We start from the raw sequence: 27,884 nt of genomic DNA, 5'->3' as shown, positions 1-27,884 counted from the left end.
GACCGGTCGAGGTGAGCCTGTGTGTCGTTAGCGCTGGGTGTCGGGGAAACCTTTGTCTATTCACGTGTAAGTGGATTTTATTTCAATTCAGCCTACTGTTATTTACAAAAGATGCTCACATACCTGTGACTAAATGGCTATTTTCGCAGACAATTGGCCATGTGATATTTCTTTTAATTAACGTTTTTCCCAGTGGACATTTGATTTTCTCATATTATTTGCAATTACTCCATATATCAATGATATGTTAATGATGCCAAAAATGTGTGACATTCATGCAAATGTGCAATATTGAAATATTCTAAAATATTTTAAATATCTTAAAATGTCTGGCATCAGAAAGTAGCCTAACTTTAGAATTTTCCAAATCGCATCTCAGAAACTGAAATGGGAATAGCAGCAGCCCAATATGGCGACTGGAGTATGGGTGAGTGGGTGAGTGGAAAGGAGTGGGTAAGTGGAACTGAAAGTAGTGGATATGTGGAAGGGAGTGGGTGAGTGGAAAGGAAAGTAGTGGGCGTGTGGAAGGGAGTGGGTGAGTGGAAAGGAAAGTAGTGGGCGTGTAGAAGGGAGTGGGTGAGTGGAAAGGAAAGTAGTGGATATGTGGAAGGGAGTGGGTGAGTGGAAAGGAAAGTAGTGGATATGTGGAAGGGAGTGGGTGAGTGGAAAGGAAAGTAGTGGGCGTGTGGAAGGGAGTGGGTGAGTGGAAAGGAAAGTAGTGGATATGTGGAAGGGAGTGGGTGAGTGGAAAGGAAAGTAGTGGGCGTGTGGAAGGGAGTGGGTGAGTGGAAAGGAAAGTAGTGGATATGTGGAAGGGAGTGGGTGAGTGGAAAGGAAAGTAGTGGGCGTGTGGAAGGGAGTGGGTGAGTGGAAAGGAAAGTAGTGGATATGTGGAAGGGAGTGGGTGAGTGGAAAGGAAAGTAGTGGGCGTGTGGAAGGGAGTGGGTGAGTGGAAAGGAAAGTAGTGGATATGTGGAAGGGAGTGGGTGAGTGGAAAGGAAAGTAGTGGGCGTGTGGAAGGGAGTGGGTGAGTGGAAAGGAAAGTAGTGGATATGTGGAAGGGAGTGGGTGAGTGGAAAGGAAAGTAGTGGGCGTGTGGAAGGGAGTGGGTGAGTGGAAAGGAAAGTAGTGGATATGTGCAAGGGAGTGGGTGAGTGGAAAGGAAAGTAGTGGGCGTGTGGAAGGGAGTGGGTGAGTGGAAAGGAAAGTAGTGGATATGTGGAAGGGAGTGGGTGAGTGGAATGGAAAGTAGTGGATATGTGGAAGGGAGTGGGTGAGTGGAATGGAAAGTAGTGGATATGTGCAAGGGAGTGGGTGAGTGGAATGGAAAGTAGTGGGCGTGTGGAAGGGAGTGGGTGAGTGGAAAGCGCTCTGCTATATGTTAGAAGGTTTTGATTGAGCAGTGTTTTATTTATTTTGTTTCTTACCACTCAACTACCATACACTGAGCTACGATTTGTGTTTTGAAGCCAGAGGATTTATTTATTTTATTTAACCTTTATTTAACCTGGAAGGGCTCATTGAGATTTGAAATCTGTTTTTCAAGAGCGTCCTGACCAAGATAGGCAGCACCAAGTCATTACACAATTACAGACAGACAACATGAAAAACTACGGGTAGTCTAGTAAAAAAACAGAATTCACAAGAGTATAACACAATCATGAAACATTAAATAAAAAACATTGACAGGTCAGGGAATCAGCCTCAAAATCCTTCATCAATGATTTAAAAACACCAATCGGGACAAGTTCTTCCAGTTTAAAGGTATTTTGTAAGGCGTTCCAAGCCGATGGCGCAGAGTACATAAAAACCCTTTTACCAAATTCAGTTTGGACCTTTGGAACAGTTAGCAGGATTAAGTCATGCGAACGAAGAGAGAACCAACCACATTTATGAACAATAAAAATGATTAAATAATATGGTTGTAAATCCAAAAGGGCTTTGTAAATAAAAGTCTACCAGTGACTGAGCCTACGATTGACTAGAGAAGGCCAGCCAACCCTTGTTTATAATGTACAATGGTGCGTAAGGGTTTTGCAGTTTAAAATAATAGTCGTAATTTCACTGTTGGTTTTACACAAAGAATGGTAGATTGTCGGTTATTAAACTGGCAATTGTTTATTTTTTATTAAAAGTACTGACGATGGGTGCACTGTTTCCTTATGTGTTGTACAGTATGTGTGTGCTTACTGTGAATGTCAGCCTAACTAATACAGTAGGTAGCTACTTCCCATGCTATTGCCGGATTGAGTAGTAAACTGTATGTATCTATCAAGATGACATCTAGATGGTTATCAACCTTAGTTATTTCTTGTGTAGGCCTACTTGAAATAAAATCATGGGAAGGAGAAAAATTGGCAACTTCAGCAACAGATAGCGACACAATGGTGATACCAAAGATATTTACAAGTAATCCAAGATTGTTCATCTGTGTCGTTATCAATGGGAACTGTATTGAGCTCAGGCTTTTATTTGGTGAGAAAATCAGCCGAATGTTGGCCCAGTTCCATCTCGCTGCAGACTCTCTCACTGATGGCCACTGGGCTTCCTCTCCTCACCATATTGGTGGGGAGTGAAAATTTCAACCGGATGCTTGAGAATTATACATCCAGTGAAACATCTGGCCCCTTGTTCTAGCTGTCGTGATAACCAGTAGGAAGCATGTCGGCAGGCACTTCAATACAACAACGGTGAACTGGTCGCCGGCTTATCGGCTCCTTGTGTAGCCGAATCAGTCACGCAATTACCTGATTCGCTTTCCATACACCCACTCCTTTCGACATACCCACTTGCCTATACTCCCGTTGCCATATTGGTCTGCTTCTACCTATACTTGTGGAAACTGCCGAGCAAGTATAGCATCATCACTTCAGATTTTTGTATCTTATTGCCTTCAAAGATTCTCAATTAAATCAGTCGTCATGACATGTTTAGTGAAGCATTTCTTGACTACAAACGACGATAGAATTACTCAACTGTTTGACAGATAATCATCCATTTATTGACAAAATGGCTAAATCACGACTCTTTTTCAATCCTAGAAGACATTAGAATGTGTTGGTCTTGTGAAAATATAAGAGACAGATACCAATCTTTCTCAGTCTTATAAAGACTTAATGATAACAGATGACATGTGATATGCAAATGCACTAATACACAGATCCAATATTGCATGTTTTCAGGAGAAAAGAAGAGCCCTGAGAAGAAGAGCGACAAATGGAGCTAATGGGATCCACCTTGACGGCGGAGTACACCCGACCCAAAACCAGCCAATACTTCCCAGCCATCTCCAACATGGTGTCCTCCTACCGGAGCAACCAGCCTGTGCTGGCCATGAACCCCAGTGCCAACCAGCCCTGGAGGACTAACGCCTACTACCGCACAGGCAGCGCTGCCGCCATCCCCTCCCTCTCCTCCATCCAGAGGGAGAACCTAGGCTTCGACCTGGTCCGGGCCAAGACCATGTTCTACCCGTCAAACCGGTCAGCCATGATCACCCGCTACACCCCAGACGACTGGTACAAGTCCAACCAGAGCAACTACCGTGAGTCGGAGTCGTCCAGGAACAGTGCGGAGCGGCTGAGGAGGGATACCATCAGGTTGATGCAGGATAAAGAGCAGCTGACAAGGAGGACCCAGGAGACCACCAGTAAGAACATCGGTGAACGCCTCAACGACATCAGTTTCTGGAGGTCAGAGTTGAACCATGAGATAGACAACATGGTGAGCGAGATCATGGCCCTCACTGAGGTGAAGAGAAGGCTGGAGAGGGCCCTGCAGGAGACCGAGGGGCCTCTGCAGGTAATGGTGTGTGTGCGTGCTAAGCTCTATGTAAGAGTGTCCTGTAACTCCAACAGTACACAATGCATTCACACAGAAATGCAGATTTTGTAGTATAAAGCATAACAAACTCCAGTGCACCTATTTAATCATCCATGCATGTCACTTACTCAACACAGGATCTTACTGTGTCTGATGGTGGTGGATAAAGTGACAGTAGAGTTATTGGTTCTTCACACCACTTCAGAGCAGACGGGGTCATCATTCACAATACTCTAAATTAGGTCACACGTGTCCTGTTAAGGTTGCTGGGCAACCAGGCAACCTTCCACAGAACAGCACCGGTGGTCATTTGTCCTAACCCAAAGTTCTTTGGGGTGTATAGTAGCGTCAACTTGATCTGGCTGGAGATCTGGTGACATGAAGGACCCACACATGGTAGTGGAGATCAGGTAGCAATAGATCGTTTTCAGAGAGGACCTCTAATAAGTAATTGGAACCTATGAAAAGAATGTATACTCACTGTATAGAGAGCCATACCAATCAAATCATAATTTGTGTATATACAGTACCAGTCAAAAGTCTGGACACACCTACTCGAATCAAGTGGAGAAGATGCAGGTCTCCCTCTACAATATTCATGCTCTTTGTTTCAAGATTATTTTTCCCGTTGGAACTCTAACACGTTCAAAGTGAATACTAGAGCAATATTTCTAACATAGAACATTGAGAATGGTCAGAGGCAATCTATAGAACACTAATGTAAATTGTATTTGTTATTTTGTGATGTAATTAAAAATGTTATAAAGGAAATAGTGTAATTTGGAAAGTATACCCACTACATGTGCAAAGTTTCCATGCTCTGCATTGTGCATGTCATTTGAAAAATTATTAAAGTGTTTTTGATAACAGAGGGATGTGATCTAATAAAATCAAACTTTTTGTCACATGCGCCGAATACAACAAGTATAGACCTTTCCATGAAATGCTAACTTACAGCCCTTAACCAACAGTGCAGTTCAAGAAGAGTTAAGAAAATATTTACCAAATAAACTTAAGTAAAAAATAGTAAAGAGTAACACAATAAAATAACAATAACGAGGCTATAAACAGGGGGTACCGGTACCGAGTCAGTGTGCGGAGGTACAGGTTAGATGAGGTAAATGGTACATGTAGATAGAGGTGAAGTGACGATGCATAGATGATCAACAGCGAGTAGCTGTCAATATAAATAGTCCGGTGGCCATTTAATTAATTGTTCAGCAGTCTTATAGATTGGGAGTAGAAGCTATTAAGGAGCCTTTTGGTCCTAGACTTGGCACTCCGGTACCGCTTGCCATGATTTGAGAAACAATAAGAGATCATTGTTTTACCTTACTTTGTACAAGTGACAAGTCACGCCCCCGAGTGAGGTCAGAGAGTGTGTCAGTCTGACGGAACCAAACTGTGTAAATCACTGGTGCAACTGATAAGCTGTCCTAAGTAAAGTATCTTCGAAAACGAATTTAAGTAGGACCATCCTACTACTCTGCTCAAACCATCGTATTATGCTACTCTGATCACCCCACTGGGAACCATTGACCTGGCTGGCTAGGCTATCCTCAAAGAAGCATCTTCACGAGCGAATGGAAGGAACATAAACTCTGTTGTCCTGTTCAGGTTTACACGACAAGTCACTGGATACCAGACAACTACAGAAGAAAACAACAGTAAAAGACTTGTTGGAACCCTTTTGGACAATCAGAGCCTTACAAGCATGCCGGGAAAAGACCCAACCCCCTTTCCAAGGAGGCCTGATTCAGAGAGAGATACATGGCGAACCCAGACATTTCATATATAAACAATCATGAATGCTTGCTCAAAGAAGACGGCGGTTTGTGTGCAAAGTATATGATTACTGTTAGAGTATTACGTTAGAATCTTATTAAGTTAGAGTCTTATTAAGTTAGAGTAACAAGCAGCCATGTTGTGTCATTTTGCTAGGGACCTGTTTTTAACATGTTAAGTGTGTATGTTTATCCTGTGTTACCATTTAATTAGCTAGTAAATAGATAATTAAACCTATATGTGTAATACTTAATCATTGCAGGTGCAAGGAGGTTACAACTGTTCAGAATGATGATATGATACAATGTTATGATTTAGAAGTTGACTGTTTATAGATGTGATAGGTAAAGACCTCGGGAGATGGTAACTCTTTAAAGAACCACTCTCAATGTGCCCAAATCCTAATGAGTTCATTGTTACATGATTCATTTAAATCGGGTAACAATTAAACATAGTTAGTTGATTAGATAAATAACAGTCCTCAAATTAACGTTAAAGTCAAGTCACGACATAAGTATTCAGACCCTATGCTATGAGGCTCGGAATTTAGCTCAGGTGCATCCTGTTTTCATTGATCCTCCTTGAGATGTTTCTACAACTTGGAGTCCACCTGTGGTAAATTCAATTGATTGGATATGATTTGGTAGGTTTACAGCCTTATTCTAAAATTAATGGAATAGTTTTTTTCAATATCCCATAATGACGAAGCAAAACTGTTTTTTTAGATTTTTTTGCTAATTTATTAAAAATGAAAATATATACATTTACATAAGTAAATTCAGACCCGTTACCCAGTATTTTGGTGAAGCACTTTTTGGCAGCGATTACAGCCTCGAGTCTTCTTGGGTATGATGCTACAAGCTTGGCACACCTGGACATGGGGAGTTTCTCCCATTCTTCTTTGCAGATCCTCTCAAGCTTTGTCAGGTTGGATGGGGAGCGTCGCTGCACAGCTATTATCAGATCTCTCCAGAGATGTTTGATTGGGTTCAAGACCAGGCTCTGGCTGGGCCACTCAAGAACATTCAGAGACTTGTCCCGAAACCACTCCTGTGTTGTCTTGGCTGTGTGCTTAGGGTTATTGTTTTGTTGGAAGGTGAACCGTTGTCCCTATCTGAGGCCCTGAGCACTTTGGAGCAAGTTTTCATCAAGGATCTCTCTGTACTTTGCTCCGTTTTTCTTTCCCTCAAGCCTGACTAGTCTCCCAGTCCCTGCCGCTAAAAACATCCCCACAGCATGATGCTGCAACCACAATTTTTCACCATAGGAATGGTGCCAGGTTTCCTCCAGACGTGACGCTTGGCATTCAAAGATGCCTTTTGGCAAATTCCAAGCAGGCTGTCGGGCCTTTTACTGAAGTGTAGCTTCCGTCTGGCCACTCTACCATTAAGGCCTGTTTGGTAGAGTGCTGCAGAGATGGTTGTCCTTCTGGAAGGTTCTCCCATCTCCAAAGAAGAACTTTGGAGCTCTGTCAGAGTGACCATTGAGTTCTTGGTCACCTCCCTTGGTGGTTCCAAACGATGGAGGCCACTGTGTTCTTGGGAACCTTCAATGTTGCAGACATTCTTTGGTACCCGTCCCTGGATCTGTGCCTCGATACAATCCTGTCTCGGAGCTCTAAGGACAATCATTTGAACTATTGGCTTTGTTTTTGCTCTGACATGCACTGTGAACTGTGGGATCTTATATAGACAGGCGTATGCCTTTCCAAATCATGTCGAATCAATTGAATTTACCACAGATGGACTCCAATCGAGTTGTAGAAACATCAAGGATAACCAATGGAAACAGGATGCATCTGAGCTCAATTTTGAGACTCATAACAAAGTTTTTTTTTTTGACTCTTTTGAGACTCATAACAAAGGTTTTTTTCTTAACTCTTCTTGAACTGCACTGTTGGTTAAGGGCTTGTAAGTTAGCATTTCACGGAAAGGTCTATACTTGTTGTATTCGGCGCATGTGACAAAAAGTTTGATTTGATTTGATCACATCCCTCTGTTAACAAAAACACTAATCATTTTTCAAATGACATGCACAATGCAGGGTTTTTCTGTTTTTTTATTTTCATAAATTCGCTAAAAAATCAAATCAGTTTTTCACTTTTTCATTATGGGGTTTGGGGGGAGATCGAAGAGGAATACATTCCAAATGCACTGTAAATCAGGAATGCAGACAGGCTAGCTCATTATATCTGTATGAGTGACTGTGTCCAACACAATACCCCATGTTGTTATGTTGGACACATAATGACCAAAAAAAAGGATGATATTTTTCTCAATGACATGTAAAAAAGAATTTTAAAAAAGTTGAAGGAAACACATTACTACACAACAAAACCCCTAACTAAATCAAGCCTGGGGGTCTTGTAAGTATAAAATCAAGGCTTGCTTTCATGTAATAAAAAAACATTGAAAAGATAGTGGAATGGGATAATGTCCTACTGTGTTGTGTGAAGAATCAAATACTTACCGTGTATGCGGTACAAATCCCATTATTGTGGGAGCACCTCCTGTAAGAGTATAAATTAGGCTGTTTGAAAAGGTTTGAATTCAAAGACACCTGCCTACACATTGTTTCAAGTACAACAGACCAACATACCTACTTCAGTAGGTCAGAGCTGTGTGCTGGAAAATCTGGGTAGAGAATGGGTGGAGTGGGCATTGTGGTGCGCATGTGAATTTCCATTATTTTTCAGCTTCAGACCAATGCCTAATTTTCAGCTAAAACATTGTTTTTTGTTTTTAATATTAGATAACGTAGAGTTATTTGGCCATTAGATTGGAAGACCATCCTTCTACCACACCAGACTCTGTCTGTACTTTACACTACTGCACTAATATATTTCCTATATAGTGCCTACTTTGGGCCAGAGCCCATCGGGCTCTAATCAAAAGTAGTGCACGATGGGCCCTGGTCAAAAATAGTTCACCATGTAGGGGAATAGGGTGCCATTCGGGACACTAAATTAATATTGTGTGACCATCAACAGGTGTCCCAAGAATGCCTGTATCACAGAGAGAAGCGAATGTCCATTGATCTGGTTCACGACAACGTGGAGAAAGATCTCATAAGGGTACAAACAAAGACATGTCAATACAATCATGACTTATGACTATTACTCCTAATGATCAGAACCTTATTAACTGAACTGATACCTGTTTTGCTCATTATGTAACCAGGAAGTGGAGACCATTAAGTCATGCCAGGAGAGGATGAGGAGACATCTAGACAAAGCCATCGCTCAACTAGCGTGAGTCTACACTCCTAGAGTATGGACAGGACTACTGTATAATAGGCCTTCACTGTTTGAAAACTACATAGCAAATCCTCCAGTGTAAAAAAAAAGAGAGAAATCAACACAGAGAGTGTTAAATCAACACTGACTGTGTTAAGTCTGTGGACCCATATAGACACCAGAACCGTATTAAAATACCTACTGTTTGGTGTACAGCCTTATTCAAATATTTCCCAGAGTGCCTTGCCTTTCGTGTAAATTGTATTACCACTCATGACTATATTTGTTAGGGACAGTGACATGTTTGTTGCATTCATCCATTTTCAGTCCTATGGACTTCACCAAGTGAGATCCTAAGTGAGTAAGTTTTTTTTTTGTATTTAACACAATACCATGTGTATTTCATAAGTCCTTATATTAAGGAGCTAGTTCTACCCTAAAACTCATACGCATCACTTTGAACCAAAACCAAAACCATGCCCATCATTATCATATTTCCAAGCATGCTCTATAGCAGGTTGATTTTGAGGTTGATTGTTTACTTCAATATCTATGTTTGTGCATAATTGATTGGTTACTCTTATACTTCACAAAGATAAATCACATATTAGAATCTGAACTCTGGCTAGTTTCCAGTAGGAACCACCCAAAACGTTGTAAGACAGCATTATGTGACCTGCGGGTAGGGTTGCAAAAAAAAACTGGCAGCTTCATTAAATAGTACCCGTAAAACACCAGTCTCAACATCAACAGTGAAGAGGCAACTCTGGGATGCTGGCCTTCTAGGCAAAGTTACTCTGTCCAGTGTCTGTGTTCTTTTTCCCATCTTAATCTCTTCTTTTTATGGGCCAGTCTGAGATATGGCTTTTTCTTTGCAACTCTGCCTAGAAGGCCAGCATCCCGGAGTCGCCTCTTCACTGTTGAAATTGAGACTGGTGTTTTGCAGGTACTATTTAATGAAGCTGCCAGCTGAAGACTTATGAGGCGTCTGTTTCTCAAACTAGACACTCTAATGTACTTGTCCTCTTGCTCAGTTGTGCACCGGGGCCTCCCACTCCTCCTTCTATTCTGGTTAGAGACCGTTTGCACTGTTCTGTGAAGGGAGTAGAACACAGAGTTGTACGAGATCTTCAGTTTCTTGGTCATTTCTTGCATTGAATAGCCTTAATTTCTCAGAACAAGAATAGACTGACACGTGTCAGAAGAAAGATCTTTGTTTCTGGTCATTTTGAGCCTGTAATCAAACCCACAAATGCTGATGCTTCAGACACTCAACTAGTCTAAGGAAGGCCAGTTGTATTGCTTCTTTAATAAAACAACAGTTTTCAGCTGTGCTAACATAATTGCAAAAGGGTTTTCTAATGATCAATTAGCCTTTTAAAGTGATAAACTTGGATTAGCTAACACAACGTTCCATTGGAACACAGGAGTGATGGTTGCTGATAATGGGCCTCTGTACACCTATGTAGATATTCCATTAAAAATCTGCCGTTTCCAGCTACAATAGTCATTTACAACATTAACAATGTCTACACTGTATTTCTGATCCATTTGATGTTATTTTAATGGAGACTTTTTTTGTTTGTTTTTAACTCTTGTCCTTCCTCAACCTCTCCCATATATTATTTTTCTATTTGCCATATCTTTCAAACTGTACTTTTTCAAAAAAGTTCTTAACCTATATATGTTTTACGGACACAGTATGTTTTACATTAGTTATCTTGCTGTTATTAGTCCCAACTTCAGCTCCATTCAACCCCTCCCATCTATCTCTTAACACCATCCTAATTGGATTTCTATTTGCCATATATTTTTCAACTAAGCTGGGATGTTTAACAAAAGTTCTGAACCTTTCTATTCTCATTGTTTCTACAGATTGTATATGGAAAATAAAATGTTTTGCTAAGAGTATTATTATACAGTATTATTGATTGATTGACTATGACTTTTCAGATTACCCAGTACTGCTATCTGCAGGTTTAGCTCCAGGTAAATATTGCAATTCTTCAGCCATTCCTGGACTTGTGACCAAAAACATAATATAAATTAATGAATCAATCAATCAATGTACATCCACAAACATACATTGCAGAAAGTATCCAGACCACATTTTGTTACGTTACAGCCTTTTTCTAAAATGTATGAAATGTCAGGTGTGAATGCACTGTAGATATTGAAACAAACCATTTTAAAAGCAACCTGTAATAGAGCATGCTTGGAAATATGTATATTTTGGTTCAAAGTGTATGTGTATTAGTTTCAGGCCCCTCTATTAGGGTAGAACTAGCCCCTTAAAATAATGCTAGGCGGCGTTTATACCTGCAGCTCAATTCGTTTTTCCACTAATTGGTATTTTGTCCAATCACATTAGATCTATTCACATCAGCTATTTTTCAGTGCTGATATGATTGGTCAAAAAAACAATTAGTGAAAAAAGATCAGAATTAGGCTGCCTGTCTAAAACAGGCCATATTGTGTTAAATAGTATATTTAAACAATATATTTATTTAATGATAACGTATTTGCTTAGGATCTCACTTGGTGAAGTACGTTGGACTGAAAATTGATAAAGCAACATTGATGTCTCTGTCACTAACAAACCAAAGTCATGGGTGGTAACTGTACAATTTACTCGAAAGGCAAGGCACTCGGGGATATTTTTGAATAATGCTTTACACTAAGCATTGTGTTAACGTAACACTGTTCCAGCATCTATATGGGTCCACAGAGTGTTGATTTAACACTCTCAGTGTTAGTTTTGTTTGTTTTTTAACACTGGAGAATTTGCAGTGTAGGGGCCATTTTAACCAATAGTCCTACTCAGGAAAAAGCAAGCTAAAAAAAGGTCTCTCTCCAGGTATAGAAATATATTTACAATGATGAGTCTTATAATAACACATAACAACGGCTCATACATGCTCATAACATAATAAAACACTGCACCTGTCGGCGTAACATCAAGTGTTAAAGTGTTACTATGCCTCTGTGTGTGTTACTTCCATCAGGTCAAACCGAGCAGCTCAGCATGAGCTGGAGAGAGACCTCAGTGACAAGGTGACAGCCCAGAGAATAGACAATAGGTGTCACCATCTCAGGAATGCGTCAGACGGGATCAGCTACTACAGAGGGATCGAGAGACTGGACCCATCGTAAGTCCTACCTACCCACTACTTTAGATGTGGACGTTATACAGCTTTGTGATTGAAATGGGAGATACTGTATATGCTGTGAAAGGGATTGCCCCCTCAGCCATGAACATTGTAAAACATTTATGATATTCAAGCGCGAAAACTATCAAAAATGAAAACAATTACAAATCTTAACAAAAGGCGTCTGGTAGAGAAGTAAATTAATCCCCAAAAAAACAGATACAATTGTAGATACAGTTGAAATCGGAAGTTTACATACACTTAGTTTGGAGTCATTAAAACTCGTTTCAGGACTGGTGCACTTCACAAAATAGATGGCATCATGAGGGAAGAAAATTATGTGGATATTGTGCAGCCACATCTCAAGACATCAGTAAGGAAGTTAAAGCTTGGTCGGAAATGACCCCAAGCATACTTTCAAAGTTGGGGCAAAATGGCTTAAGGACAACAAAGTCAAGTTATTGGAGTGGCCATCACAAAGTCCTGACCTCAATCCTATAGAGAATTTGTGGGCAGAACTGGAAAAGTGTGTGCGAGCAAGGAGGCCGACAAACCTGACACCAGCTCTGTCAGGAGGAATGGGCCAAAATTCACCCAACTTATTGTGGGAAGCTTGTGGAAGGCTACCCGAAATGTTTGACCCAAGTTAAACAATTTAAAGGCAATGCTACCAAATACTAATTGAGTGTATGTAAACTTCTGAATCACTGTGAATGTGATGAAAGTAATACAAGCTGAAATAAAACATTCTCTCTACAATTATTTTGACATTTCACATTTTTTAAATAAATTGGTGATCCTAACTGACCTAAAACAGGGAATTTATACTAGGATTAAATGTCAGGAATTGTGAAAAACTGAGTTTAAATGTATTTGGCTAGGGTGTAGGTAAACTTCCGACTTCAAGGATGAATTTGACTTGTGGAGGTCTACATTTTGTCTTCTGAGGTGTAGGCTGATTTCTTTTGGTTTTCCTATGATGTCAAGCAAAGAGGCACTGAGTTTGAAGGTGGGTCTTGAAATACATCCACAGGTACACCTCCAATTGACTCAAATTATGTCAATTAGCCTATCAGAAGCTTCTAAAGCCATGACATTATTTTCTGGAATTTTCCAAACTGTCAACTTAGTATATGTAAACTTCTGACCCACTGGAATTGTGATACAGTGAATTATAAGTGAAATAATCTATCTATAAACAATTGTTGGAAAAATGACTTGTGTCATGCACGAAGTAGACGTCCTGACCGACTTGCCAAAACTATAGTTTGTAAACAAGAAATTTGTGGAGTGGTTGAAAAACGAGTTATAATGACTCCAACCTAAGTGTGTGTAAACTTCCCACTTCAACTGTATAGTCTGTTGATTTATTGTATAGCAGATGTAACAGATATACATGCCACCCCTATCTTCATCAAAGCTGTGAGGAAGTGATGTAATAAATACCACTGTAACGTTAACAAAACTGTGGGAAAGCACCGCCGGAGGAGGCAAAAGACACGGTTTACCTAGCTAGCTAACTTACCTAGCTAGCTAACTACCGGTCCCCTCCTGTGTACTCCGATGGAGAAACAAAGCTTCCTGAAGATTGCGGTTTTCCAGCCAATCATGTCAAAAATAGGCTCATTACGAGGCTTTGATCAACACAGTGTACTCTTGTGTCAAAATAATTTAGAGCAGCCAAATTATTATAGATGACGTCCCACACTCCGTAGCGCATGTGGAACATAGCATTTTTGTCTTCTACCAAACCAATACCAAACCAATCAGGTGGTTGTTTGATGAAACTAAGCTTTGGACATCACTGATCATGTGTGTCTGATAAAGTAATACAGGCATCGGCACACTGCTTCGAAGTACACTGCTTAGTGATTTCGACACATGCCTCAGAGCTCCTGTATCAAACATAACATCACTACCGGAGGCCCAGCTAGTACCCAGTGTCCTTCTCCCCCGCCTGCTGAACACCTGCCCTTGCTGTAACATTAACAGACCCGCCTTGAAGGCAGTGCTCGACAGAAGGATAGTGTCTATTGGTGTCCTAGATTGCTAGCTACTTACATTTGCCCCCCGCCTCCCTCCTGTGTAACGTTACCAGAGTCCTAGCTTAAAAATGGACCGGGAGAAGTATAAAGAGAGGTTCCTACAGATGCAGGAATGGCCACATGCAGGAACGCCCCGAGTTCCAGATGGAAATCACACCCTTCTCTGCACATGTGCAGATACTGTGTGTGACAATGTGAGAACGAAGTCTTTCATCTCGCTCATCTCAATATCTGCGGTGCTGCTCGTAGCAACCTCATTTTGCTACCTTTATTCTACCTTTAATGACTGCATTTCCACAAATTGGATGATATTATCTTTAATCCCATTCAAACTAGTACGGGACTGGATATGGAAGTAAAGCAGAAGGGGTCATCACCTTCAGATTGTATTGACACAGGTGCTTCACATTTTCTCTGACTATAAAGCACCAATCCCAAATTCAACTCTAGCTGCATCCACCCCAGTGTATCTCCTGCATGCCTTCCAAAGGCATCCCAATTAATTGACCATTGTGTCCATTGTCATTTCTCACCCACTTGACCAGGCTCTCCCTGCCCGACTCGTGGTCAAAGTTCACGGATGACAACATCCTTCACTCCCAGAGCGAGCGGGCGGCTTCCCACAAGCTGCGTGATGTTATTGAGATCCTGCTGAACGTCACGTCCAATGAGATGTGGAAACATTTCAACACGGTCAACGTGGCCTTCACCAACCGCATGTCAGAGACCGCCGATGCCAAGAACAGCCTGCAGACACACCTGGCTAAGGTGACTGACCATTACCTGACCAATGACCATCAAGCTCGTCTTTCATGTTTAATCCCTTTTTTGTTTAGTTCCATTCAACTCAGTGAAATGCAGTTTGCGTGTATCTTGTTAAACATCATAGTACTTCAACATCAGGTCCAGGGGACAGTAAGGAAGGGGTTATTAACTGCCTGCATACCATAGTTGATGATTGCTGAAATTTTACTGCTGTCTTTGATTGATTTTCCTACTGAAAAAGCAGCATAGACCAGCATAAATTTCAAGCTGGTCCGTGCTAGTTAATGCTGGTCTATGCTGGTCAGATGCTGGTCAAGCTCGTCTGTCCAGCAAGCCAGTGTTGTAGTACTCAAGACCCATCAAATTATTGTATTTTTGAGAGTGTGATTTTGAGAGTGAAAATTGGAAAAGTCTAGGAAAACTCATTTAAAAAAATAGGATATTTTATCCACACAATGTGCCTTCCCTTCACTGGGCGGGCTATTTGAAAACTTAGAGTATACCCACTTCTCAAGGCACCACTCACTACACCACTGCATAGGGCGAATGGAAAGCAATCACACACAGCATGATGTTAAATGATAAGCAGTCCATCAACTTGGCCATAATAGGCCAGTAGGTTCCAATCATAAGAAAACAAAAACACAACCATTAAGCATTTCCCAATCGAAATGTACAACTATTACTTCCCATTGAATTGTTTTTTAAATTAAGCACACAAAGTAACCGGTGAAATAAAGTTTAAAGTCGAACTGACAGCGTTTTAATAACTTTGCAGATATGAAACAAACAGACAATTAGAATATCAGTTAAAAATATACAATATATACAGTTTAAGCTACAAAACCAACTTTATAAGAGGTTTCAAAAATAAGTTATATTTAACTCAACGTTCCATGACGTACACTAAGACATTGTTGGCAGAATAGATGGATGCAGTTCAATGCATGATTCATATAATTCACCAAAACATTATCCGAAAATATTGCTATCAGGTTGTAAATCACAGCTGGCCTGGTACATTGTTTGCTGCCTCCATTCTGGGTGCAATGTTTCAGTTTCAATTACTCAATATTCTGGACAAAAACTGACAAATGTAACTAAGGCTGGGAATGTCAATACAATCAAACTAGCAAGGGCAATGATCACAAGTCAGTCATAACGTGGCTAATATGCTAGAATATTTATGTAGCAAACTAAAAACACGGAGCCTAACATTAGCTTGATAGCTAGCTGCTAGGAGAAGGTCATGTCATGCCATTCGAGGTGTGGGTGAGTGATTGCTTTTTTTTTACCCTCATGTTTTTTGGTGGCTATACACAGAGATGCAGGTGTCATTTGGTTAGCTAGCAAGAACTTGACAGACTGCTATACAGTTAGCCAAAGTGAATTTTCAATGCAAATATGCTATCTACTCCGATTACAGAGTACTCTTGTTTGAGTGTGCCAGAACACAGAACAAATTACGAATTTACAAACATGCAACAACTGCTGAATATGACCGGTGTCAGTAAATGTAGGGGGGGGAAGTAATAGTTAGTCAAGAACGCTCTAGATATCATGTACACAGCCTAATCAGCTCTGCATCGGAGAGTAAAATGGCAGAGTGAGGTGTTCTCTCATTTGTGATTGGAAGTAGCTAGCTAACCAGCTAGCCAACTTTAGCCAGTTAGCTTGGGTGCTTGGTTAGGACAAGTATGCATTGGCAGGCAAGCTGCAGAAGGATGAGGAGGCTACAGTTCTCCATCGTTTATCAGTGCAAATTTGATCTAATGTTCCTTCGTTAGATTTTTGTTCATCTTGCTCTGGCTAGGAATAGTTGTTGATCTTGTTGTTATTGATGTGCATAACTGAGGGAGGGAGAGCCTACCTTTTCATGGTTGTTTGATCAATAGGATTGTAAAGTTTCCAAATGTAAGAGGACTCCTGTGGTGTTTACATATTTGCAGAAATCCATTCAGGTCTATATTGTGGCTTTTGGCGAATGTGTTCACCAAAAGAATGTTGTCAGAATTTTTTTTTTTTAAGTGTCATAATCTTCCTGGGGGTGTATATGAACACATTTTAATAAGATTTCATGTTGCTAAAGTGCTGTTGCTTCCACTTTAAATGCAACAATGTTTCACACACACATACACACGCACACACACACACACACACCTTATTTTCAAAGAGAGGATTAACAACAGCAACAGCTTCTGATGGCCTTGCCCATTGCTGATTTAGCTAGCTAGATTTATCTCCCCAAAGACCAGCAAGGAAAAATCCTGATTGGATTTTATTTATCTTCTAAATTAACCCTTTCCTTTCCAACAAAATTGAAGGGATTAAATCAGAACTTAATTGAAAATAATAATCTAATTATCATTATTATTATGTTATTATAATCATAATTTTATAAATCCTTAGCCCTTCTCTGAAGGTGTAGAATGCTCATTGTGCTCCACTGTGTTTGGGTTAGTAATAGTTTGTATAGTGGCTCTATTTGCCTTCAGCAGCATTTATTCACTATTCTGAATGTCTAAAGAATCTATATGTTGTTCTGAAATATGAACACAGAAATACTGGACATTTTGAACTCTTATTATGGTGGGGATTTGACAAAATTACCATCATGGTCTTTAATTGGACTCGCATTTTTCTTGTCTCTGTCTCGATACAGTCTCGGACCTCTTGTCCCCCTCCCGGTCTCGGTTATGACTCGGTCTCGCCCCCCTCCGGCCTTGGTCTTGACACGGATTCGTTTGGCTCCGATCTTGGCCTTGAATCGGTTTCGCTTTAGGTGGTCTTGAACACAACACTGCAGCATGGTCTAGCTTGTCTGACCAGCATGGTCAAGCTGGTTCTGCTGGCCGACCAGCATGGTCTAGCTGATCAAGCTGCTAAACCAGCCTTTGGTGTGTTTTGACTGTTGCTTCAACATTGATAAAGTTTAAACATAAAGTTACTCGTCCCCTCCCCATGTGAAACACTTGGATTCATTATTAAGGGAACAAGGAGAAATTGCCTTAACTCTCATTTTAATACAACGATAGTAACATGATATTCTCTTACCTAATTCAAATAAGTACTGCCTCGTAAATAATATCGGAACAGGCGTTTTTGCAGAGGGTTGTGGTTTATATAGCTAGATACAGTGCCTTCAGAAAGTATTCATACCCCTTGACTTATTCCACATTTTGTTGTATTACAGCCTAAATTCAAAATGGAATCAATATATATGTTTTACCTATCTACACACAATACCCCATTATCACAAATTGAAAACATGATTTTAGACATTTTTGCTATTTTATTGAAAATCAAATTCAGAAATATCAAATTTACATACAGTACCATTCAAAAGTTTGGACACACCTACTCATTCAAGGGTTTTTCTTTACTTTTACTATTTTCTGCATTGTAGAATAATAGTGAAGACATCAAAACAATGAAATAACACATATGGAATCATGTAGTAACCAAAAAAGTGTTAAACAAATCAACATATATTTTAGATTCTTCAAAGTAGCCACCCATTGCCTTGATGACAGCTTTGCACACTCTTGGCATTCTCACAACCAGCTTCAACTGGAACAGTCTTGAAGGAGTTCCCACATATGCTGAAAACTTGTTGGATGCTTTCGCTTCACTCTGTGGTCCAACTCATCCCAGACCAGTTCAAATGGGTTGAGGTTGGGTGATTGTGGAGGCCAGGTCATCTGATGCAGCACTCCATCACTCTCCTTCTTGGTCAAATAGCCCTTACACAGCCTGGAGGTGTGTTGGGTAATTATCCTGTTGAAAAACAAATGATATTGTTGCAGAATGCTGTGGTAGCCATGCTGGTTAAGTGTTCCTTGAATTTTAAATAAATCACTTAGTGTCACCAGCAAAGCATCCCCACACCATCAAAACTCCTCCTCCATGCTTCACGGTGGGAACCACACATACGGAGAGCATCCGTTCACCTACTCTGCGTCACACAAAGACACTGCAGTTGGAACCAAAAAGTCTCTTCTTATTATTGGTGTCCTTTAGCAGTGGTTTCTTTGCAGCATTTCAATCATGAAGGCCTGATTCATGCAGTCTCCTCAGAAAAGATGATATTTTAATGTGTCTGTTACTTGAACTCTGTGCAGCATTTATTTGGTCTGCAATTTCTGAGGCTGCAATCTCTAATGAACTTATCCTCTGCAGTAGAGGTAACTCTGGGTCTTCCTTTCCTGTGGCGGTCCTCATGAGAGCCAGTTTCACCATAGCACCATAGAATCTTTAAAAGTTCTTTAAATCTTAATCTTTAAAAGAAACAACATTTCTCAAATGAACCTTTAGCAAGGCACACCTGTTAATTGAAAAGCATTCCAAGTGACTACCTATTGAAGCTGGTTTAGAGAATACCAAGAGTGTGCAAACCTGTCATCAAGGCAAAGTGTGGCTACTTTCAAGGATCTCAAATATAAAATATAAATATTTTAATTTGTTTAACACTTTTTTGGTTACTACATGATTCCATATGTGTTATTTCATAGTTTTATGGCTTTTCAACCTCTGCCATATTGTTGATTCCTAGATATCTATCTAATCAAACTCAGTTTTATTTTATGGAAGCGTCTCCAATGTCAAACATGTAGGGTGTGGTGTACCACCGGGCAGCTCTCTAGGTCCTTTACTATTCTATTTTTACCAATGACCTGCCACTTGCATTAAACACAGCTTGTGTGTCCTTGTATGCTGATGATTCAACCATATACATGTCAGCAACCACAGCTAATGAAGACATTAAAACCCTTTACAAGGAGTTACAGTCAGTTTTGGAATGGGTGTCCAGTAATAAACTCTAAAACTAAGATCATTATATTTGGTGCAAATCATTCCCTAAACTCTAACCCTAACCTCAGCTGAACCTGATAATGTTGAACAAGTTATGGAGTCGTGGTAAAAACATATACTGTAGATTCAATGGTTGTAAAGATGGGGAAGAGGTCTGTCCATAATAAAGAGATGCTCTGCTATTTTGAGTCATACTGTCCTCTAGTTTTGTCTTATCTTGACTATTGTCCAGTCATGTAGTCAAGTGCTGCAAAGAAAGACCTAGTTAAACTGCAGCTGGCCCAGAACAGAGCGGCACGTCTTACATTGTAATCAAATGTGCATTCTATGCATGCCAGTCTCTCTTGGCTAAAAGTTGAGGAGAGACTGACTGCATCACTTATTTTTATAAGACATGTGAATGTGTTTCAAATTCCAAATGGTTTGCATAGCCAACTTACACACAGCTCTGACACACACATTTACCCCACCAGACATGCCACTAAGGGTCTTTTTACAGTCCCCAAATCCAGAACAAATTCAAGAAAGCGTACAGTATTATATGGAGCCATTAAAACTCCCATACATCTCATATTGCTCAAATGAACAGCAAACCTGTTTTTTTTTTAAACATAAAGCAACACATCACGGCACAAAGCCTCTCCCCTAATTTACCTATACATTTTGTGTGTATGTATTGATATGTAGGCTATGTGAGACTTTTTAACATGTATGTAGTTCTGTCCTTGAGCTATTCTTGTCTCTTAATGTTTCATGTCTTGTGTGGACCCCAGAAAAAGTAGCTGCTGCTTTCGCAACAGCTAATGGGGATCCAAATAAAATACAAAAAACCTGATGTAAAATTGTGCAAATGTGAAGGAGCATTATAACTCTGCCTGAATTGTCACCTTTTATGGTGACAATAACACCCTTATTTGCCGTCTACTTTGTAGGTATTGGAATTAGGCCAAGACAGTACATCTAAGGGAAATATAAATGGTAAACTTGATCAAATGTCTTTAGCAGTTAACAGAATATTTGCTGACATTTGCTGTATCTGATCGTTTCTGAAACGCAAAAATAATAACAAATTGCTATGGACCTGTAAACAGATCATTTGAATTCTATAATGTTTTGCATTTACTTTCTCCCGAACATAAATATGCTTGCACTGCCCGTGAACTGATGTCACTTGTTAAATCCACATCAATAAGTGTAGATCAGGTATTCCCCTCAGGTGTACGCGCAATGCCGTCGGGGTACGCCAAATAAAAATGTGATTCACATTTTAAAAAATAAAACTTATTTTGTATTTTTTTTTGAAGAAAAAAATCTTCACATTTTCAAACAGTTCATTTATATTTTCCAAAGGGGCTATACATCTGTTTTTTTCTCGCCTCGTTTCACTGTCAAAAATACAATTAAACCATCTAGTGTTGAAGTGAAATAACAACACAACGTCAAATACAGGTAGCCTAGTCAAATAATTAACATCCAATCACATGAACGATTACCATCTCGCGGGAATTCCACTAACGGTCAGTATGTAGCCAAACATAGATGCTGCTCATTCCGTTTGCGCGAAAATTAATAATTGGAAGAAAAAAATGAAGGCCCTTAGAGACACATACCAGCAGTACTACACCTGCACCTGGAACATAGAAGAGGCACAAATATGATGAGAACTACATTGATTTGGGGTTCACTTATATTGGGAGTAGTGCCTTTCCTCAGCCACAAAAGCACTATCTCACAACTCAATGAAACCTTCACTCTTGCACAGACATTTTGAAACAAAACATGCCAATTTGAAAAATAAGAGAATTAAGATGACTTTCGAGTAGTAAGTCATGTATAAAAGCAACAGATACCATTAATAAGAAGGGGCTAGTAGCATCTTATATGGTGAGCTACTGAGTGGCTAGGACAGGCAAGCCCCATACTATTGTGGAGGACTTAATTCTTCAATTATTTTTAAAGTACCGGATAGCTTTGTGACATCAAATGGATTTTGGTGGTCAAGATGTGTTGGTATCTGTACTGATGGTGCAAAAGCGATGACAGTGAGACATAGTGGAGTGGTAACGCGTGTGCAAGCAGTTGCTCCTGACGCCACTTGGGTACACTGCAGCGTACATCGAGAGGCTCTTGCTGCCAAGGGAATGCCTGACAGCTTGAAAGACGTTTTGGACACTACAGTGAAAATGGTTAACTTTGTTAAAGCAAGGCCCCTGAACTCTCTTGTATTTTCTGCACTATGCAATGATATGGGCAGTGACCATGTAATGCTTTTACAACATACAGAAGTGCGTTGGTTGTTAAGGGGCAAAGTATTGACATGTTTTTTTGAATAGAGAGACAAGTTTAAAGTTTTCTTTACTGACCATCATTTTCCCTTGTCTGACCGCTTGATGATGACGAGTTTCTCACACGACTGGCCTATCTGGGTGATGTCTTTTCTCACCTGAATGATCTGAAACTAGGATTACAGGGACTCTCCACAACTGTATTCAATGTGCGGGACAAAACTGAGGCTATGATGAAGAAATTGTAGCTCTTCTCTGTCTGCATTAACAAGGACAGCACACAGGTTTTTCCATCATTGTATTTTTTGTGTGCAAATAAACTCAATCTTGCGGGCAATGTCAAATGTGATATAGTGAAGCACCTGAGTGAGTTGGGTGCGCAATTATGCAGGTGCTTTCCCAAAACGGATGACTCAAACAAATGGATTCATTATCCATTTCATGTCCTGCCTCCAGTTCACTTACCGATATCTGATGAAGAGAGCCTCATCAAAATTGCAGCAAGCATACTGTGAAAATTGAATTTAATCAGAAGCCTCTGCCATATTTCTGGATTGGGCTGCGCTCAGAGGATCCTGCCTTGGCAAATCGCGCTGTTAAGACATTGATGCCCTTTGCAACTACGTACCTATGTGAGAGTGTATTCTCGGCCCTCGCTAGCATTAAAACTAAATACAGGCACAGACTGTGTGGAAAATGATTTAAGACTGAGACTCTCTCCAATATAACCCAATATTGCAGAGTTATGTGCATCCTTTAAATTACACCCTTCTAATTAACCTGTGGTGAGTTATTCACAATTTTAGATTAACAAATAAGGTTTTATATGTAAGATGGTTAAATAAAGAGCAAAATGATTGATTATTATTATATTATTATTTGTGCCCTGGTCCTATAAGAGCTCTTTGTCACTTCCCACAAGCAGGGTTGTGATAAAAAATTCACACACATTCTTATGTTTAATAAATGTATTGTATAGTGTGTGTGTGTGGCAGGCTTACAATGATGACAAAAAAAACAAATTTGAGAGTGCGGTGACCCTGGTGCTAGAGGGGGTACGCAGCTGGAGGTTGAATGTTTGAAGGGGTACGGGACTATAAAAAGTTTGGGATTTTGTACAAAACGTTTCATCCGACTGGTACAGTAGCTTAGCAGGTCGACAATGGAATACTCAGGGGAATGAGGGTATGATGTCGAATCCTGTTGAAGGCACACTATTTTGAAAATTGTTTTATGTGAAACCACACTGTTGTTAAAATCATTTGTTTTATTTAGTATAGTATACGCTTCTGTGTTAAGCATCCTAAATGATGCCAGAAATTCTGTTTTTGAAAAATAGTCAACTTCAAGGCAAAAAAATGAAGCATGATGTATGCAAACCTGGTATTCCAACTGATTATAGGTTACATGATGTAAAACAGTGGAGGGAAAAAATTATATCAAACCTGGTTGATTCCAACTGATTATAGTTTTTCGGGACAATTTGTTCAAAGTGTTCAGACAGCCTCGGTTTTCCATCACTAGGTCTATGCAATTCTTTCTCCAGGGTTGTAAACAAACTATTCAAGGGTCTATTGCATTTTCACGTGACATCTTTCATGATAATGGAAAACAAAGGTTTAATCCTATCACATTGCTTTTACTGTTTAATGAGGAGAAAAATAAAACTCCTTTCAGCCCCTTTTACTTGTGTCTCACAAGATCAGCGTTTGATGGGCAGAGACATGTGAGTTTGGTGGAGTGATCACCCTCTTCACTGGTCTAGGCCTTATTTTTACTGTAATCGTGTTATGGAACCCAGGCATGCAAACTAATTCACCAAACTTTGTTACTGCTAGGCTAAATAGTCTTGTCAAAAGAAGGACACCAAAAATAGATTTATCTTGCATTGCCTGTGTTCAACACTTTCCACTGATACATACCCTTGGTAGTGGAGTAGTAGACACTGGAGCCCATTGTTGTCGAACGGTTAATTGGATGTTGCAGGGCTCTATCCACCTCAGCTGTTCTCTGGGTTTATCCTTTGACAGCAGCTATGATGTGAGGCACACAGTCTTTAATAACGCCACTCAGCCAGTCAGTCAGTCAGGGATGGTTCTGAGGAGTGGTTGAGTGATTCAAGGGAATGAGATAACATGATAATGTGATGGTGGGATGAGAAGGAGGAAAGTACTGTACAGTACAGTGTTAATCTGATTTGATCTACAGTTACATTTGGTGTTAGTTTTGCTTTTTCAGACACCTGCATCTGTACTGTACATTTCACATCACCTAACAGTGTGGTGTAAATAAACAAGTTCTTTGAGTTTCCTAGAACTCTTTACCTCAAACCCTTACACAGCAGGCAAAACTGGTTGGAATGACGTCCATAGCATTATAGCCAGTTCCGTTTGTAAACTGGTTGTAACAGCGCCATTTCAACCGCTAGAACTGCTCCATTCCTGACCACTTAAATCCCTCTCGCCTGTTTCTACTGGCAGACCCTCCAGGAAATCTTCCAGACAGAGATGCTGATAGAGAGCCTGAAGAAGGCTCTGAGGGACAAGGAATGCCCCCTGAAGGTGGCCCAGACCAGGCTGGACGAGAGGACACGCAGGCCCAACGTGGAGCTCTGCAGGGACAACCCACACCACAGGTAGGGCTCGAACATGTTGTGGGTATTTTATAGCCTGTAAAATGAGGATGTTTTACAGGTACATTCCCTTCCTTCTCTGCCATTTACCTCTTCTCCTCCGTTTGTCTTGTCCCTATCCTTATCGCTATTTCCAGACTGGTGGGAGAAGTGAGGGAGATAGAGGACACCATCCACAAGCTGCGTGAGAGACTGATGGAGGCAGAGAACACCCTGCAGAAGCTGGTGAAGACCAAGTCTGCCCTGGAGCATGACCTCTCCATCAAGGCTAACTCCTTGTTCCTGGATCAGGAGAAGTGCATGGGCATAAGGAAGAGCTTCCCCAGCACCCCACGCCTGGTGGGATACACCTAAAGCCATCACATACAGTGCATTCGGAAAGTATTCAGACCCCTTGACTTTTACAGCCTTATTCTAAAATTGATTAAATGTTTTTTCCCTCATCAATCTACACACAATATCCCATAATGACAAAGCAGATTTTTTTATTTTTTTTCTAATTTATCAAAAACAAAAACTGAAATATCACATTTACAAAAGTATTCAGACCCAGCCTTGAATCTCCTTGGTTATGATGCTACAAGCTTGGCACAGCTGTATTTGGGGAGTTTCTTCTATTCTTCTCAGCAGATAATCTCAAACTCTGTCAGATTGGATGGGGAGCGTCGTTGCACAGCAATTTTCAGGTCTCTCCAGAGATGTTAGATTGGGTTCAAGTCCCTGCTCTTGCTGGGTCACTCAAGAACATTCAGAGACTTGTCCCGAAGCTTCTCCTGCATTGTCTTGGCTGTGTGCTTAGAGTTGTTGTCTTGTTGGAAAGTGAATCTTCGCCCCATTCTGAGGTCCTGAGGACTGGAGCAGGTTTTCATCAATGCTCTCTCTGTACTTTGCTTTTTTGTTAATCTTTCCCTCTATCTTTACTAGTCTCCCAGTCCTTGCCACTGAAAAACATCCCCACAGCATGATGCTGCCACCACCATACTTCACCGTAGGGACGGCACCAGGTTTAATTCAGATGTGACGCTTGGCATTCAGGTCAAAGAGTTCAATCTTGGTTTCATCAGACTAGAGAATCTTGTTTCTCATAGTCAGAGTACTTTAGGTGCCTTTTGGCAAATTCCAAGAGGGGTGTCGTGCCTTTTAATGAGTAGTGGCTTCCCGTCTGGCCACTCTACCATAAAGGCCTGATTGTTGCTGCAGAGATGGTTGTCCTTCTGGAAGGTTCTCCCATCTCCACAGAGGAACTCTGGAGCTCTGTCAGAGTGACCATAGAGTTCTTGGTCACCTCCCTGACATAGGCCCTTCTCCCCCAATTGCTCAGTTTGGCCAGGTGGACAGCTTTAGAAAGAGTCCTGGTGGTTCCAAACTTCTTCCATTTAAGAATAATGGAGGCCACTGTGTTCTTGGGGACTTTCAATGCTGCAGAAATGTTTTGGTACCCTTCCCTAGATCTGTGCCTCGACACAATCCTGTCTCGGAGCTCCACTGACATTTTCTTCGACCCCCTAGATCTGTGCCTCGACACAATCCTGTCTCGGAGCTCCACTGACATTTTCTTCGACCTTATGGCTTGGTTTTTGCACTGACATGCACTGTCAACTGTGGGACCTTATATAGACAGGTGTGTGCCTTTGCAAATCATGTCCAATCAATTGAATTTACCACAGGTGGACTCCAATCAAGTTGTAGAACCATCTCAAGGATAATCAATGTAAACAGGGTGCACCTGAGCTCAATGTCAAGTCTCTTAGCAAATAGTCTGAATACTTATGTAAATAAGGAATTTCTGAAAACCTGTTTTCACTTCGTAATTATGGGGTATTGTGTGTAGATTGATGAGGAAAACATTTAATACATTTTAGAATAAGGCTGTATACATTTTAGAATAACGTAACAATGTGGAAAAAGGGAAGGGGTCTGAATACCTCCCGAATGCACTGTACATGTATACCACAGGAGGTTGGTGGTACCTTAATTGAGGAGGACGGGCTCGTGGTAATGAATGGAGCGGAATTGGTGGAATGGTATCAAATAAACCCAACACGTGGTTTCCATGTTTTTGATGCCATTCCATTTGCTCCGTTCCAGACATTATTATGAGCCGTCCTCCCCTCAGCATTCTCCACTTATGTATACTATAAGAGTGGTAGGCTACACTTGGGCAATGACGAAGTACTGTATACACTAACTAAGGCCCAGAATGTTTCCTGGTCAAGAGCATTGCACAAGGGAAAACTCCTGGATCCTATAGCAATGAGCATCATATAGGGATAGGGAAACGCATATCCTTTCCATGCTATTGTACCGACCTGACCTGTACTATTCTGGCTCCGCTTCTCACATTTTCCTTTCTAGCATGGTTCCAGCCAAGCCAATCTGCGCTATACTGCTCTGGCCTGGTTCTTCCTATGCTGAGGAACCAGACCAGAGCAGTAATAGTCAGATGGGCGTGGCTTGGCAATAGAGAATGATAGAGGACTCTAGTGCACAAAAGCTTGATTTAGCATGAGCACCGCCATTGAGGACGTTCACCATTTGGGTGTCATCAACTGGGTGTGACTTCCTTTAGGTTAAGGAATGATTAAATAATTTTGTCCAGGTCATCAGGAGAGATCAGCCGATTAATTTTACTTGTGAGTAAACATTCCATGACTGCAGGTGGCAGTAAATCGCTAACTTGGCTTTATACCTTTTCAAACAACACACTACTGGTGGCAGTATATGCCCTTTCAGTTTGTTTGCCAACTCATATATGTAGTAGAAGAAAAACATTGACTACTTCCAAAATGTAGATAGCCTCAATGGCGCATGCTCTAACATATGCCATAATGGGACAGATACAATGGTGTGATTTCTATCTAAGTCTATGGTGGAACATTATCACAACAATATATTATCAGGTCAGGGACTCAGGTTAGGGGACAAGCCCTATTGGTCTGACAGTCCATGGAAACCAAACAGTGGTTCTGGGCGAGCAGCAGATGTGGCAGTAATCTCCAAACAAACACACAGGATTAGCTCCTGTAGCAGAGAGGCTAGAACAAATATATTGGCCTCTGGAGGGTTACTTAGTCAACCTCTGATCTGTCAGAGTCAATAACTAGCCTGGATGATACCTTTGTGAGCCATTGACACTCACTGGTGGTGGTTTTACTACTGTTTGAAAGAAAGCTCAGGCCCTGGAAAGACACTAAAAGTTCAAGTGAAACTGACACTGGCCATTTTTTTAATTACTTCCAGGCTGCTTGGTATACCATTATTTTTAAACCATTCAGTGAGTGAGATTTATTGTATTGTCAACTTAATTTAGTATTTGATTGCCTTTACTGGTGGTATATAAATAATTTGACACAA

The 27,884-nt window shown here is 40.7% G+C and overlaps 1 protein-coding gene across 1 annotated transcript; it reads left to right on the top strand.

Annotated features, from left to right (window-relative positions):
* Positions 1 to 27,884, top strand: tekt3 (tektin 3). The gene is made up of 8 exons (XM_029685642.2): positions 1 to 66; positions 3,183 to 3,801; positions 8,597 to 8,680; positions 8,787 to 8,857; positions 11,848 to 11,991; positions 14,582 to 14,804; positions 24,379 to 24,533; positions 24,668 to 27,884. Exons 2-8 carry the CDS (start codon positions 3,217 to 3,219, stop codon positions 24,882 to 24,884), a joined length of 1,479 nt encoding a protein of 492 aa, XP_029541502.1. The 5' UTR covers positions 1 to 66; positions 3,183 to 3,216; the 3' UTR covers positions 24,885 to 27,884.

Source organism: Oncorhynchus nerka, linkage group LG16 (assembly GCF_034236695.1).
Source record: "Oncorhynchus nerka isolate Pitt River linkage group LG16, Oner_Uvic_2.0, whole genome shotgun sequence".
Lineage (NCBI taxonomy): Eukaryota > Metazoa > Chordata > Actinopteri > Salmoniformes > Salmonidae > Oncorhynchus > Oncorhynchus nerka.
This window is presented reverse-complemented; position numbering and strand designations above follow the sequence as displayed.

What these genes read in the sequence shown, in the direction of transcription:
- tekt3 (XM_029685642.2), top strand. Translation starts at nt 3,217, where the DNA reads ATGGAGCTAATGGGATCCACCTTGACGGCGGAGTACACCCGACCCAAA. An exon ending in ATCGAGAGACTGGACCCATC is followed by an intron (nt 11,992 to 14,581) that starts GTAAGTCCTACC and finishes CCACTTGACCAG; the next exon opens with GCTCTCCCTGCCCGACTCGT. An exon ending in AGGGACAACCCACACCACAG is followed by an intron (nt 24,534 to 24,667) that starts GTAGGGCTCGAA and finishes CGCTATTTCCAG; the next exon opens with ACTGGTGGGAGAAGTGAGGG.